Source organism: Folsomia candida, unplaced genomic scaffold (assembly GCF_002217175.1).
Source record: "Folsomia candida strain VU population unplaced genomic scaffold, ASM221717v1 Fcan01_Sc003, whole genome shotgun sequence".
Lineage (NCBI taxonomy): Eukaryota > Metazoa > Arthropoda > Collembola > Entomobryomorpha > Isotomidae > Folsomia > Folsomia candida.
The window spans coordinates 14782718-14797276 of record NW_019091195.1 but is presented as its reverse complement, the minus strand read 5'-3'; the positions used below and the strand labels follow the sequence as shown (position 1 = coordinate 14797276).

The 14559-nt window shown below is 37.0% G+C and overlaps 5 protein-coding genes across 6 annotated transcripts; 2 read left to right on the top strand and 3 right to left on the bottom strand.

The window, feature by feature from the left end:
- The first annotated feature begins 1706 nt into the window (after positions 1–1706).
- Positions 1707–3500, top strand: LOC118434958. The gene is made up of 3 exons (XM_035849781.1): positions 1707–2231; positions 2307–2391; positions 3041–3500. Exons 1-3 carry the CDS (start codon positions 2166–2168, stop codon positions 3373–3375), a joined length of 486 nt encoding a protein of 161 aa, XP_035705674.1. The 5' UTR covers positions 1707–2165; the 3' UTR covers positions 3376–3500.
- Positions 3501–3811: 311 nt separating this feature from the next.
- LOC118434954 lies at positions 3812–6785 on the bottom strand. Its single transcript, XM_035849771.1, has 4 exons — positions 6431–6785; positions 5847–6344; positions 5209–5595; positions 3812–4749 (listed from the first exon to the last, which is right to left on the bottom strand). Exons 1-4 carry the CDS (start codon positions 6492–6494, stop codon positions 3938–3940), a joined length of 1761 nt encoding a protein of 586 aa, XP_035705664.1. The 5' UTR covers positions 6495–6785; the 3' UTR covers positions 3812–3937.
- Positions 6786–7679: 894 nt separating this feature from the next.
- LOC110846632 lies at positions 7680–8434 on the top strand. Its single transcript, XM_022093446.2, has 3 exons — positions 7680–7839; positions 7910–8032; positions 8113–8434. The coding sequence occupies exons 1-3, from the start codon at positions 7773–7775 to the stop codon at positions 8271–8273; spliced, it is 351 nt and encodes a 116-aa protein (XP_021949138.1). The 5' UTR covers positions 7680–7772; the 3' UTR covers positions 8274–8434.
- On the bottom strand, positions 8318–9229 carry LOC110846626. Its single transcript, XM_022093440.2, has 2 exons — positions 8922–9229; positions 8318–8821 (listed from the first exon to the last, which is right to left on the bottom strand). Exons 1-2 carry the CDS (start codon positions 9082–9084, stop codon positions 8358–8360), a joined length of 627 nt encoding a protein of 208 aa, XP_021949132.1. The 5' UTR covers positions 9085–9229; the 3' UTR covers positions 8318–8357.
- Positions 8921–12723, bottom strand: LOC110846624. Of its 2 annotated transcripts, XM_035849780.1 has the most exons (9): positions 12087–12723; positions 11901–12002; positions 11573–11820; positions 11351–11498; positions 10830–11286; positions 10649–10762; positions 10229–10578; positions 10002–10152; positions 8921–9933 (listed from the first exon to the last, which is right to left on the bottom strand). In XM_035849780.1, exons 5-9 carry the CDS (start codon positions 10906–10908, stop codon positions 9812–9814), a joined length of 816 nt encoding a protein of 271 aa, XP_035705673.1. In that variant the 5' UTR covers positions 10909–11286; positions 11351–11498; positions 11573–11820; positions 11901–12002; positions 12087–12723; the 3' UTR covers positions 8921–9811. The 2 variants fall into 2 exon arrangements, with proteins under 2 accessions (XP_035705673.1, XP_021949130.1); XM_022093438.2 differs by lacking the exons at positions 8921–9933; positions 10002–10152; positions 10229–10578; positions 10649–10762 and having other exon boundaries at positions 11061–11286; positions 12087–12710.
- Between the last annotated feature and the right edge of the window lie 1836 nt (positions 12724–14559).

Genomic DNA, 14559 nt, shown 5'->3' with positions numbered 1-14559 from the left:
AACCAATACGAGCCATAAGCTCAGCATTGCGAGGAGTGGTGAGACATAGGTGCCCCTGGTATAGATACACAATCGTTAATTGGATAGAAGTGATCCGTCATCAATAGTCCCTATAAAATTTGAAGCTATCTTGCAGATTTACCAGTTTTATTGGAAACTTTGGTTTTCTGCCGCTGTGATGTCTTTTTTGTTATCACGACAAAGGTCAGCCCATTTCAGCTGAAATGTGCTCGCACACGCTACCATGCGATCCGTCCATTAAATTTGCAACTACTGCAGCAGATTTAAATCACATCCAGCTTTGTTCATTCCTTCTTCCCAACAACTCGTGCAAATTTAATATGACTCTGCAGATATGAACTTCCGCATTTTCCATGTCGCATTTATGCATATGTACTAAAGCTAGCGAGCCTCTACTAATATCCTAAATGCAAACAACAAGTATTCAGTACAAATGCCGATATAAAACTAATTTCAATATCACACTTTGGAAATCTTTTGGAATTAACAACAAATTAATCGTAAGTAAATGTATTCAACGTGTGACAACAAATGAAACAAAACGTACATTTTGTCCATGCATGCATACACACAGATACATATGTATGTGCGTGTATGTATCTACAGCTAACACTCCGGCAGAATCGATATTATGTGGACATACATACAGCTAAAGGTAAGTTTTCCGTTATTTTACAGTAAAAATGAGCATCACAAGCGTTGGTGTATGTAAAGCTGAGCGAGGAGAAAATAATTAAATTGGGAAACTTTGGTCGATTTGTCCAACAATTTGACATCCAACAAAAAAAACGGGTACTAATTTTGTTTCAATTATGGCATGAATTGATTGGGGCGTATCAAGCGGTCTTCTGGTGGAAGCATGCTTATTAAGGTGAAACCCGCATTGCGCTGGACTTTTGTGCCAGTATTATTATAGGAGCAACCCGAACGTGTTCATGTATTTAACCGTTCTAAGGTTCCTCCTCCGTTGTCCATTAAAAACGAATGAAATCAAAATGCAGATGTATCGACTGTTGTGTGGCGCATTTACTTGTGCAGTCAGTCACGGAAAGAAATATTTAGCTCACAATAAAAGTACGGGACAAGATCTGCTCAGTTTATTTCGGTCACAAAACAGCAACGTACATATTACTCGTATGCACATATATACGTATCTATATACATTTTCGTGTATTATAGAGACAGGAACTTTGCTAAGAAATAGGAAAAGCTCCTTTATTTTACTCAGAGAGTTGCATATTTAAATTTTACTACATTGGCACATAGGATTCCCCTCCAGGGAACTTCTCAGCTTGTAATCTCATCGTCGCGAGAGCAATTACGGGATACACATTCGAGTGAAAGTAGCAATCTATGATAACCTTTCCACTTGGCAAGGTTATTTTTTTGCAAGGCCTGTCTCCACTCAAATTAATTTTTTCACTCAAAATCCTGGAGAGATTTTCTGGAGTAGCAGTGCAGTATTTTCGCACACTCGTAAAGCCGCACTGCGAAGGTAGCGTGATGAATGACTGGCAAGTGGGGAAATTGTGAAGGAGAAAGCAAATCCAAATCAACAACGGTCGGTGGTTCATTCCTCGGTGTGTTAGTGTGTTTTTCGAGTGAGTGAGTGAGTGACTCAGAGCTGGGACAATCGGAACAATGCGTATTAGAAATACGTATGCAGAACAGACAGAAGCAAGCAGGGAAAGAGTGAGATATACACTTCCGAATAATTAATTTCGTTTCCGAAAACCTGGATGAAGTAGAAAATGCGCCCATAAATAAATAGAAGTGATTCGGTCTGCCAAACACATTTTACATCCTCCCTTAAATAAAATTCTCAATCCTCGTCAGAACGATTGAGAGGATGGAATGGAAAATCCAGCAGACAGACTTCTTCTTTCTTCATGTCTCTCCTGCATGATTTTGCAGATGTGCTACAAAGTAAGTTTAGAATGCATCGAGCGGATATATTTACAATAGCTTCGCTGAATATTTATCTATTATGCGAGGCAATAGACATGGTGTTGAAGATGCGTCCGAGACAAAGTGAGAAATTGTGTAGATGAAGTAAAAAGATTGCAAGTAAAAACCTTCTTTCAATTAAAATACCAATGTGCCTGATATCGGTGAAATAGTACCAATAAATATATATCGAACCCATGATCAATCCGTGCTGCTGGTGCTCTGCAGAAGCAGGAGTTTACATTCTTCTATTTTTTAACCTTGTAAGTTTTTGTACGCATTCTCTTACCTAAAACTATATTTCTTCTCTATCAAAAAAAGGATTTTTGTAATTTCAGCTATATTTTGTGGTTTGTGTTATATTCGGAGTGATATTTTCTTCATGGACGATTACAGTGGCCTTAGAAGATACATATCCGTTAGGTAAGCCGTAAATATTATTGTAAATTATTGGCAACTCGCAGTCATCGCTTTGATTTTAATAATTTTGTCAGACTGCTTGCGTGTCGATACTCTTGCTCTTTTTTTGTGAAAATACAGTTCATGTCATGGAATTAGCTATAGTGTTGTACCTGTACGCTACCTGCTTTGCGACTGGTGTTCTTCGCCCTGTTCATCATGTTTGCCTGGCATGTGCCGCTTGAAAATCGATCCTGGGCCATTATTTTCATATTCAATAACAGGAAAAATATTTAAAAAAAGATCTTTTAACCAGTACAATTGTAAATCACGGATTCTCATTTAGTGAACAAATGCTGCACACTGAATGCTGAATTACTGTGCACTGCACTGAAGTACATTACTCATTGTCATTACTAAATACTTCTGGTTGTCACTTGCAGTGTACTTTTGTCTCTTTGGTTATTGCCATTGGGAAAATTGCAATACGATTTGCTTGCCAAAAAGCATTGAGTTCACCATGCGATGAATGAATTAAACTTAGAAATCTCCGCTTGTGTCAAGTTGTTTGGATTATTTGCTTTGGCACCCAACCTGTGCTTCTGAATTTATCACGCATGCCATGAATTCTTGATGATGATCATCAATTTTAATTACTTAATGTTCATTTCAGGTTACAGAGCAGTTAATACCGTAGTTTGGATTGCGTTCGTCATATTTTTTGCAATGGAAACTTTCCTTGGGTCTCACCTTCTAACCGCTGTAAACAGAAGTGATAATCCTCAAGAATTTAGACAGTGGATAAGGTTACGAATCGTCCTGTTGTTGTTTATCTGCCCTATCATTGGCCTTTTTGCCTACTTGCACTTTAGCGTTCTGACCATAAGCATTCTCATAGTTATAACGATTTACGAGTTTTATTACATTTGGGTAGTTTATTACTACTCCTTAGAGCTGGACATTCTTCTGGAAACGGATTCAATGGGGATTGGCGACGATAAAACGTGATATTTGTTGCAATCAGTACAATTTATTAGTTTACATGTTTCAGGTTCAAAATCTATCAACCACATTTTATTGACATATGTAAGTTGTAAGTAATTCTGCAAACAGCCGACCAAACACGCTCCATATAGATCCACAACTGCATGCATGTTACTTGAGAATTCCACATTGTTCTGACAAGTAAAAGTTTCCAAATCATTTGCTTAAACAAAACAAAGGATAATTCCCGTGTACATATATCCTCCAAATGCAATTTCAAGACAAAGGTGAACTATTAGTAATTATACAAGCAATAACTTACTCCGCTATACTTTAAGATGGTTGATTGATGACGGTTTTAAACTCCAAATATGTTTTCTTATGTATTCAATTATGTAATTAGGATGTAATTATCAAATTTTTATAAAGACGTTAAATATATCAACGAGTTTAACTTAAATGGTTTATAACGTTGTTTATTTAAACCCAATGGCTCACAGTATTATGTATTTATTTATTTTGTACACTGTTCTGTTCAAATAATTTAAATTGAAATAAATTATATAAATTATTCTTCATGCTTACTTCATGCTTTTGAAAATGACTCGAAAAATGGACTATTGAAAACGCCATGAGGATCATAAAAGTCCAAAACTCGAATTGCTGTGTTCCACGCAGGTCCGTAGGAATGTTTTATAAGTTGTTTGAAGGTGCCTTCATGACCTTTGAAGGACCCAGACTCGTGTGCCCATTCCGTCCGAATTGACCACAGCGGTCGAAGCAGTCCATAATCTCCTTGAAAAGTAGCGTACATCCAGGGCTCCAACTCTTCAACAAACTCAACCCCACTCTCATCGCCGGGGAGAAACTCCATCTCGAACACCACGCCCACTTCAAATTCTGGGTGATTTTTCACGGGAGATAGAACACTCAAGGCTGGAGGAACCAGAGGGCTGCCGTTTTCTTTCACAGACGAGGGGGAATCCAAACTGGAAATCCTGATTTTTAAAGGACGAGTTGTTGGATACTTTCTTTTTTGCTTGAATTGATCCCTGAGTAAGGAAAATTGTTCGTAAAAGTCATAAACAACCTGCTGAATATCGGCTCGAGTTGTGAGTACAACATATCCCTTCGATTTGTACGATTCTGTGTCGTTCGTGAACGTGAAGAAGGTGTCATGTGAAGTACCCCAAATGTCATTCGCCCCACTCAATCGCATCCGAACGACCTCAATGTCGAACATAAATCTGGAGAAGAGAGGAGAAAACGAGGGGAACATGTAGACTAATTTGGAGACAACGGCACTCGCCATGTTTATTATTGGACTGGATGCTCCGGATAAATATTTTGTATTCACTTTCAGAGAGCCCATTGGTCTCTTCGTCTCCTTGGACCACACTATGACAAAAGACAAAACAATGATTAAAATTAAATTTAAAGAAAATTTAATGAAATTTAAAGAAGCACTGTTCATCAAAAGTACCACTAACAAGATGAATATTTCGAGAGGAGTCGCAGTCAGCCCTATCTGGTCAAGTACACTAACAAACTTTTTAACATATACACAATAGCCCTCAAAGTCCACGTAAAAATTTATAAATGTAACCATGTAATTATTTGATATCAAACAAAACTTGACTTGGAGGAGGAAACGTACACATGAATTTTAGTTTACAAATATATTTTTGCCTGATGAAGAAATTCTGTATGAATATCGAAAGCTTGCAACAATAAATACTTCAAGTTAAAATGTCCTCTGATGCCGATGTAATGGATCAATATAATGATTAAAATAAAATTTATGAATGCCTTTTGAAGCTTATGCATATTGTGCGCGTCTTATTTACGCATTCTCACCTTTAACCCACGAGCGATCAACATAAGGGAAATATGTGACTTCTACTTTTCCAAACTGTTCCACCAAGTAGGCGAAACTCTCTTCAATCATGTAAAACGAGGAATTCGGGTTGGCGTACAAGTTTTCGGACGGAAATTCGGAGAAGGTTTGACATCGCAGGTGATACCGGGGCTGAACAAGCAGTGTCACTTGGGTGAGGAAGGACCGCCCCAAGTTGGTGAGAAAGGCGAGAGACCGAGGGTCTGGACGGTCAAACTTTTTAAGAGAATAAACCTCTAGAGTTCTGTCCCACGCTACCGTTTTGAAACTCATTACAAGATTGCTGACGGTTCCAAAGGGGTTGGAAGCCTTCTCTTTGTGATTGTTAACCCCAATGCCATACGCACCTATTTGTAAAAAGTAGGAAAATTCAAGATAAAAAATGCATCTCATGTCAAATATGGTATTTAAGTCGAATATTAGTAGAAGTTTTGGAGATTTATTTATTGTAGGGGGTGGATATTTCTGAAGACACGAAGAAAAATTTAATGAAAATTTTGTCATGAGTGGGAATTTAAAGAAATTGCAAAATTGGTAAGAGGAATCTTTGGATTGGTTGAGAAATGTTGTGCTTAAAATAAGAACGTATGGTACGAACCTATTGCGATGGCTTCTCCCACAGTCAAAACTTTCTGACCCGGAATTGGAGCAATCGGGAGACCGTGTCCGTTTTTCTCCAAAAACGCTAGCAGATCCAGCATCATGACCCCAGTTTCAACAGTGACCAGATTTGCATTCACCATTTGCATTTTGGTGAGATGTTTAGTTGCATCGACAAGCAGGGTGCGAGTGCAGTTGCCGTCGCGAGTAAGTTTTTCTCCCCAAAATCTGGACGACATTGAGGACATAGCACTTAAGAGTTCCACAGAAAGGAGGTTGAAGTCGCTGTTCATTGCCCAATTAGTCAAAAGGACAATTTGAGATGAACTTTTTGGGAATGCTTTCCACAACAATTTGTCTGGAAGTTTCCGGTCTGGGTCCTTTATCACCTCTCGTTTTAAGTGAATAGTTGAAGGGAAGTCGGAAGGGAGGCGACAACTAGCGTACGAGATTCCGAGCATTTGCAGTATTCCACGAGGTTCTTCAGTGGATTCACCTGCACACAATTTTTAATACTATTTTTTAAATGGATTTTTGGTTAGCTTTTATGTAAAAAAATACAATTACGTTAATTATTGTCACCTTGTGATATAAGTAAATACAAAATCCAAGCGTGATAACTTAGTCGAAAAGTGTAAAATGACATTTTCTACAATTGTCGTGATAATGGATGGTAATAATTTCAGTGTCGGATCAAGACTGGGATCTCTTATTTTAAACATGTGCATGTTTCCAAGATTGAGTTTCTGAATGGAAGGAAATCTAGTTTTCTTGGAGCGACAGATATTTAGATTATTTGACTTGGAAATGGAAATCCAAAGAAATGGATAACTGGGTCACTTATTTGTTCCATCATATTCAATATTGGTCTCTAATTATGGTGACAAGTTCATGTTCTTATGTATGTTATGTATGTGTGTATATATATTATGTACTCTGTGCTTGTAAAATCCGAAAATGAACACATTTGGATGGACATATGTACATCATATTCATGGGTATGGCTCGTGACACTGCGTGTTCCTGGGCCCCTCCTGAGTGAGATTTGTGAACTTATGTACATACATTTAGATAGTATCAAACATTCGATAGTTCAGTATGAATCCAGAGATATATTTAGTACTTTGCACCTGTAAATCGTAAAATGAAGGGTTAATTTTGAGTGCGGAACTCCATGTAAGTACTCGTAAATTTAAGAGGCACAATGTTTTGGTTTTGTAACAATCCCTTCTTCCGCATGATAATAATGATAAGTGGGCAGTTGTAACAGTATCCATTTCACTTGGAGAGTGAGTGAGCGAGTGTCATCAATGTAACAATAATCCTTTCAGTATGAGTGACAAAGGTTCAATGAGGTGTCCTTAATTTCAGTCAGTCACAGTTTCAGTCAGGGTGTAAAAGGTTTATTTATTAGTTGGCTTGAGGTTTAGGATGCACAGATGAAAGGTGTGCTTCTCGTGCACAGGTACCGGTTGGTACATCACCTACTTAATTTTAGTTTTGGGCAGCTTTTATTATTCCATTTTTGACATTTCCTACAGTGTATGCATAGTGTTGAATGGCAGGAATGTGAATAATGCTGCAAGTGCTAAATTCCAATATACTCAATAAACTTCCACTTATCCTTAGGATTAGAGCAGACAAATGGTTTTATCACTTCTCAAGATGCACTTGGGAATTCCGGAATGGACAAAGAGATACATCAGCCTGAATGTTGTTGTTAGCGCTAATGAAATTAAAGCGTGCAAGGGCACCGACGATGCTACGTCACTCGACAGTGCCATTAAGTTTGTACTCATTGAACTCCATGATCTGGAAATGGGATAAAAACCTTTCGCAAACTTTGATCCAACATAGTTGAAGTTGTGGAGAGACACACATTGAAGCGAAATTTTAATTCCATTTGTCCATAAATTTCATAAACATGCTGAAATTGTTCTTTATTTTCGGAATTGTCGGATTCGGATTCGTCGAGTCGCAATACAATACTGGTAATTTAGATTTTCCTAGTTTTGCCACTTTAGTACTTTGATTTTGATTTTACCAAATTGTTACCAATAGGCCCACCAACTAACAACAACCCTTGTGCGCAGCACCAATGTCCACCCAACTTTCGTTGCCAGATTCAGCAAGTGCAGTGCTTCAACCCCCCTTGTAACAGCATCGCGACCTGCCAACCAATTCGTGAGGAGATATAATATAAATCCTTTCTGTAGACTAAAAATAGGCATCTACAACAGATTTTCTTTAAATTATAAATGCAGAGAATCAGCCCTCACAACCATCGTGTGCCAGTGTGTCTTGTCGACGAGGAAGCCGTTGCGTCCTTCAACCCGTCCGATGTTTCCGAGGACCCTGCTACCCGGTTCCCCGATGCGTATTTCGTCGAGGTGGAGGGGGATTCAATGGAGGAGGAGGATACTAATTTTAAATAAGATACGGCAGCAACTTTCTCACTAATAATAATAATTTTGGTGCATACATATGTTCATTTTATTACATTTTCTACCTACACTACAAATATGGAATACAATAATGTTGCAAAAATGAAAGCAAATGTCCCAGAATAAACTTTCCATGAATCAGGATGAGGCAGATAATTTTTTTTCTGAAAATCCGCATGGTAGCTTTTGAATTCGTTTTGGTAGTTTTCTAACTCTTCAAGTTTTGTGCTCATTTCTTTCCAAGCATCAGCCAAGGTTTTCGCTTTGGAATTTCCCTGTACGCTGGACCGTTTCTTTCTATTTTGGACACTCCCCTTTTCTAGCAAGGATTTTGAGTCATTTTTATGATAATGATGTGCTTCTGCAGCAATAATTTTCAAGGATCTAGTTCGAGTGGGTGTTATCCAACACCGTTGAGATCGAACAACTTGGTCAATCAGTTGGTAGATCCTTTCTATGGAGGCTACGTAAGTTGCAAATTCGGTGCCGTCTGGAAATAAGTCAGGAATTTGTGCCCAGTTTATTTTTCCTGGAAATAATCATTTCATATTTTTTATCATTCGAACTGTTAGACTTTAAAATACAGGTGCACACCATTGCAAAATGGCAAAATTAATTGTAGTCCATACCATCCTTAGACTCGCAAACTTGAGTTGAGAATCCCAAGAGAAGATTTGAGTTGTTCACAGCATCTAGTAAACTAAATGCTTCACAGAAAAAGCGTAATTCTGCGTTTTCTTCTCTCTCTAGATTTTCAAATTTTGGATTAAGAGTGAGTTTATCGTCGTCCATTGTAGTATTAGGTTTCCCACCAAGAGAAATTAATTAGTAATACTTATGATTAAATTGGTGTAAAATTATAATATTTTTCGGGAGTTTGAATTATTTGGGCCGGCCAAAGTATTTGTGTGGATAAAGGAATATTTGTCATCCTCATACAATTGGGTTTGAAAGTTGTGTAATGATTAGCAGTGCATGCACATATGTATGTAAGCATATGGCGGAAGAAATTATCTAATCTGCACCACCTTATTTACTTTGTGATACATGATTTGTGTGACTCATGAAGAATTGGAAAAGTATGTGTATCCAATTACTTAGTATATGCATTTGTACTTTGATCTGTATGTATACGTAAATTTTACAATCAACAATCAATTCAGGTTAAATGTGTTAATGGTAGTAACTTCAACATATATTTAAGATATTAACTTACGTAATACATTTGTATATTTTCATAAATGTATATTTCTAATGAGCACAATTACAACATATTGATGCATACATATCGTATTGTCTTAGCCTGCATGTTGATTCTATGTAAGCATGGGAGGAGTTTTGGGAGTCAAATGATGTTATAATGTAGTTGTTTGCTTATTAGTTAATAACACGTCAAAGGTATAAATAATAATGAGAAAGTAATTAGAGGAGTAGTGAAGTCGTTAGGAAGATTTTCTTAGTTCGATGTCGTTTGATAAGAAACTGTGTTGCAATGGCTGATGCATAACCATTAAGTTCATTAACGTAATAATCCATGAAGACAAACTGCTTCCAACATGCATGGCGGTTGGTCACTGCAAATTATTTGCTCCACGCACCCACCAGGAGGACATGTTTTCAACGTACAGTTGTGTGGAGATGCTAAAATAAGTAAATCGTATGAGAATGAGGTTCATAAAAATAAAAGAATTAAATTGTGGGTAATCTACCGCTTTCTTCTACGCATTTGTAATCCCATATTAGAGGACAAGGTGGGTCATCGCGGAGACAAGATTGAGGACGCCTTTGAAGGGCGTGTGTGAGTCCAGGAGGACACAATTGAGCTGCCATTATTGGGTTCACTTTTGGGTGATAGAGTCCCTTTAGTATTTACATGAAATATATATTTACTTGATTGGAGTATTTATCACGACAAAAATTACTGCTAAACTCTTACGTTATTTTTCTGGCATTCAGAAAAAATTTTCACGTCTGTGTTCTTTGGAGATCGTTTTGAATAAGTGGATGCCATGTTTTCCATTTTGTCAACGTTCTTCCACGATACACACATTTCGTCTTCATTGCATTGGGATTGTCCACACTTGTCGATTACTTTATTGCTTGGAGTCATCACTTCAGAGGAACTTGAAGGCAGGGGCTCAGGCATCATTAGGGTTGGAGTACTTGGAGTGGATGCAGAATTCATAATTGAGTTTTCCTCTTCCCCTTGTTTCGGTACCAAATTGACACCCGCTTTCATCATCCGGATTGGATTCTTTGTAGGTTGAGCAGGTTTAGAATTGCCAACTGCTCGTTTAGACGATAATGTCTTTAAAATTAGAGAATATCACATAAATATGATAATATAATATGATACCTTCTTTTAGCAACGGACGCATGAGCAATTTCACACCATTCGATGGACGTGACTGGTTGCGACATACAACTTTGAAAGGAACTATAGTTTCCAATGACGTTGTGCCTCCATTGCCTGAAGGGAATTGTATAATGTTGGCATTTTATAATCAAATGATCGCATAATGTTACAAGCCAATTACCATTAGGAATTCCGTCAAAGAAGATTTGAAGAAACCCAGAAAGGATAAAACCACTCCGAACTGCTGTTGGCAGAATCATGCTTTTAAATATGGATAACTATCACAGGATATATTTCGAATGTCGTCTAGAGTTGTAACGGTTCCAACTTTATATAAACTTTGTGCCGTGATTCAATGATATGTGCAACAGTTGACGTGACCGAACGCATCAAAATAAGTAATGACAACTCCTTGAAATTAATATTCTTTAATATAAAAAAGCATCCTTGTAAAAATGGCGAATTTGTAAAGTGCTTTTACTCATGCATGTGCAAGTCAAATCATCACAATGTAATTTATTTGCACGTAGCAATGGGTATGCATGGAAGGACTTCGTCGCACTCTGCAACTTCTACACATGATTCCTCTGGAGGGCACGTTTTGAATCGGCAGGAGTGAATTTCTCTGTCCAAAGCATCTGTTCATAGTAAATATTTACTAGATAATCGCTGATTATTATGGATAAATAGGCATGAGCGTACCAGAAATTGCTACACATTTGTACTTCCAAATCAAGGGACAAGGTGGCTCATCTTGAAGACACGCTTGGGGTTCATGCAGGATGGAATGCATTTCTCCATTTCCACAAAGTCCACCTCCACTTGGATTTATCTTGGTGTGATAATCACCCTGCATCAAAATATTCATTTATTGCTTTGTATGACCAATTTAAAAATAAGATTAAATTTTGAAGGAAAAATTACATTTTTTTTGAGGCATTGATGAATCAGGAGTGGGGATTCATTATTGTGACCTGTTCTTCCATCTTTTACTTTTACCCAAGTGACGCACATTTCGTCATTTAAGTGGCATTTTCCAGGACCACATTTTCCATGAAGTGCAAAGTCATACGTGATCGTCTTCCCGTAACCCGGAAGTTGGAATATTTTTGCATGTCGTGTTCCACGGATAGAACTATTACTCGTTGTTATTGGTTTAGTGGTTGTAAGTGCTGGAGAGGATATTTATAAAAAAAATAATAATAGGAAAATTGTAATCCATATTCAGAGAGCTCAAATAATAAATTCTCACTAGAAATATTGTAAAAAAAGGAGGATGGAATTTGAATTGTTTGATTTTCCAGAGTTAAGTTGAAAGGTACTTTGGCGTCAATTTCATTTTCCTTGTCCCTTCCTGATATCCGTCAGAAATCATATTTTAATTAGAGTCTTTTGAGAGTGGAACAAGAATATTTTTTGTAAATGCTTTTTCGCTCACCGATTCCAAACTTTAGTCCCAAAATACCAGACATTAGAAATGTTGCTTTAATCGCCATCGGAAAAACCATCACGAGATGACTCAACTCTAGAGTATTGTATCTTAAACTAAAAAATCTCAACTGCGTAAATATTATTTATCAAGAAAGGGCAGTAATTGTGATTTGCAGTACTACCAAAGCCCAAGTGAAAATAGTTATTATTTATTAATTGTAATTATGTGCCATTTCAGGAAGAACAATAAATGTGCAGTCCGCTGATATGAATATGACCAGCAATAAATGTGACAACGCGTTCTAATCCAATCACAGAAAATACTCAAATGCAGAATACATCAAAGGGTTCATAGCGTTGTGAATCCAGAATCAAAGTTTGCGTTTGTAAAAAGTGTTAATGGTAAAACTTGAATTTGCATTGTCACTGATCTTAACAATCAATGCCATGTAGAAGATGTTTCCTTCATTCCATCATGATCACGAATTTGTATTGAACAGAAAACAAGTAATTATACAACGTGAAAATAAATTCATTAACATTCTTTGCAACTTTTAAGCACTTGGTTTCCAGATGACAATTCATTCAAGTACGTACTATTTTTCAGTGAATATTGATTTGATTGTGAGAATATTTTTTATAAATAATTTCCATTAAACAAAGTATAAGTGCTATTACTATAAACCAGAAATAATACACATAAAGAAATCTCAACTCTTTCAATCCTAAATCATCATGATACTTCTTTTTAACCTTGGTACAAGTTACCACAACGCCTTTTAAATAGTTGCTGAAATATCGTTGGGTCAGTCCACTTTGGTAGATTTTTAAAATCCTGCATAATACAAAAATCCAAATAAATGTGCAGAAGGGACTAAACCTATTCCTTAAAAATAACCAGGCATTTCTCACCCAATTCCAAAGACTTGTCTATGCTTAAAATCAAAACTGCAATAAAAACCCGACTTAATTATTCCTCCATCGATCTGAACTTTGGACACTTCACATATTTCCTCCATTGATTTCTTATGCTGTGTGACTGCTATGAAAAAGAGGTCGGTGGTGTCCAAATGAGCATGGTTTCCTTTGAATACTAACTCCAACGACTCGTTGTAGCCAACATTCGAGTGTTTAAATTTGAACCCCTTAAAAGTACACGCAAATTTTACCTTAAATCTGTCATACTACAAATATGCATATTGACGATAAAGGCAATAATTTACTTATTTACATCATCAGAGTGAGTGGGAAGTGATGAATTAACACTGGAAATGGCGTAAACGGTAAATCCTGACTCTGCCAACTGAGGAAACCTTACGATTATGTCAATATTTGTTGTGAAATATGATAAAATTGCTGCTGAATAAAATGAGTAGAGCCAAACAGACAGCATCATTCCACAACATATTACAATGTTAATGAGCGTTCTTGGAGGACTTTCAGAAGAATTGAGTCTATTGTTGTAACCTGACAAACAGAGAAAAAATATGAGAATCATGTACAAGCACTTGTAATGAAATTTATCAACCACAATTCAACCTTGTTGTGAAATTGTAGCCAAAGCCCATCCGACACCACTGAGGATTCGAAGAAGCACACTAAACAAAGAAATATTCCAACTGCGAGTGAGCTTGGACAACTCTGCCAAAATTCCAACCGCAGATAAAATCATAATTGTGGCGATTGCTAGATCCGATTTAAATGGTTTTTGAAAAACGTTGTGCTGTTCTATGAGATTTGTGGGTTGTTGGAAATGAGCATAAAATCTAAATGTACACATTGCATGTTCATATTTGTAAGATGCGTTTTTATACCAGATTGGCACAAAATATTTGGATATTCTTACGGATCTGACCCAAATGCGATCATAGGAACGCCGTATTGGAGTCGATATAGAACATTGTACAACAGTCCTTATAATAAATGAAGAATTACTATAAACAAATTAATTTGTTCATAAGTAAACTTGGTTCTACTAACCAATCGCAATATCTGCAGTTCCTTTGATTTGTCGAAAATTCAAACGAGTTAGTTGACCCATTACGAATCACGTCGAACTTGTGACATGTACAATTGTTAAATCTTTACCAGTAGCGAGTTGATACGCCATTGTTGAATTTTGTAACGCTGTTGCAATTTCCTCTTCTGGGAAAAAATCATCCACCACAACTGATTTTATTCTGTGCATGGGATTGAAGCTATTATCACGAAGATGACGATTTGATTGAAAGGATTTTCATTAAATTGACTTACGAAAAATTCATCATGAATTGCAAATCTTGAAGTGTTTGAAAGCTGATGCCCGAACTAATAACTCTCGACCCATTGGGAAATGTGGTCACGCCAATGAGACCTTGCTCTTCCTGAAATAGTCAACTGCAGTTAGTATTAAGTAAACTAAAATAAAGGAAAACAATTAAAGTACACTATGTAACGCACGCTTGCGGTGACTCTCAGCTCTAATCCCATTAAATTCATTG

Bases quoted from the DNA above. Each gene is read 5' to 3' on its own strand.
- LOC118434958 (XM_035849781.1), top strand. From the start codon at position 2,166: ATGATCAATCCGTGCTGCTGGTGCTCTGCAGAAGCAGGAGTTTACATT. The intron at 2,232-2,306 runs GTAAGTTTTTGT...TTGTAATTTCAG, and splicing joins TTCTTCTATTTTTTAACCTT to CTATATTTTGTGGTTTGTGT. The intron at 2,392-3,040 runs GTAAGCCGTAAA...TGTTCATTTCAG, and splicing joins AGAAGATACATATCCGTTAG to GTTACAGAGCAGTTAATACC.
- LOC118434954 (XM_035849771.1), bottom strand. From the start codon at position 6,494: ATGTCATTTTACACTTTTCGACTAAGTTATCACGCTTGGATTTTGTAT. The intron at 5,596-5,846 runs GTTCGTACCATA...TTTTACAAATAG, and splicing joins GGGAGAAGCCATCGCAATAG to GTGCGTATGGCATTGGGGTT. The intron at 4,750-5,208 runs GTGAGAATGCGT...CTTTTGTCATAG, and splicing joins TGATCGCTCGTGGGTTAAAG to TGTGGTCCAAGGAGACGAAG.
- LOC110846632 (XM_022093446.2), top strand. From the start codon at position 7,773: ATGCTGAAATTGTTCTTTATTTTCGGAATTGTCGGATTCGGATTCGTC. The intron at 7,840-7,909 runs GTAATTTAGATT...TGTTACCAATAG, and splicing joins CGAGTCGCAATACAATACTG to GCCCACCAACTAACAACAAC. The intron at 8,033-8,112 runs GTGAGGAGATAT...TTATAAATGCAG, and splicing joins CGCGACCTGCCAACCAATTC to AGAATCAGCCCTCACAACCA.
- LOC110846626 (XM_022093440.2), bottom strand. From the start codon at position 9,084: ATGGACGACGATAAACTCACTCTTAATCCAAAATTTGAAAATCTAGAG. The intron at 8,822-8,921 runs GTATGGACTACA...GATTATTTCCAG, and splicing joins AGTTTGCGAGTCTAAGGATG to GAAAAATAAACTGGGCACAA.
- LOC110846624 (XM_035849780.1), bottom strand. From the start codon at position 10,908: ATGATTCTGCCAACAGCAGTTCGGAGTGGTTTTATCCTTTCTGGGTTT. The intron at 10,763-10,829 runs GTAATTGGCTTG...AATTCCCTTCAG, and splicing joins CTTTGACGGAATTCCTAATG to GCAATGGAGGCACAACGTCA. The intron at 9,934-10,001 runs GTAGATTACCCA...TACTTATTTTAG, and splicing joins CAAATGCGTAGAAGAAAGCG to CATCTCCACACAACTGTACG.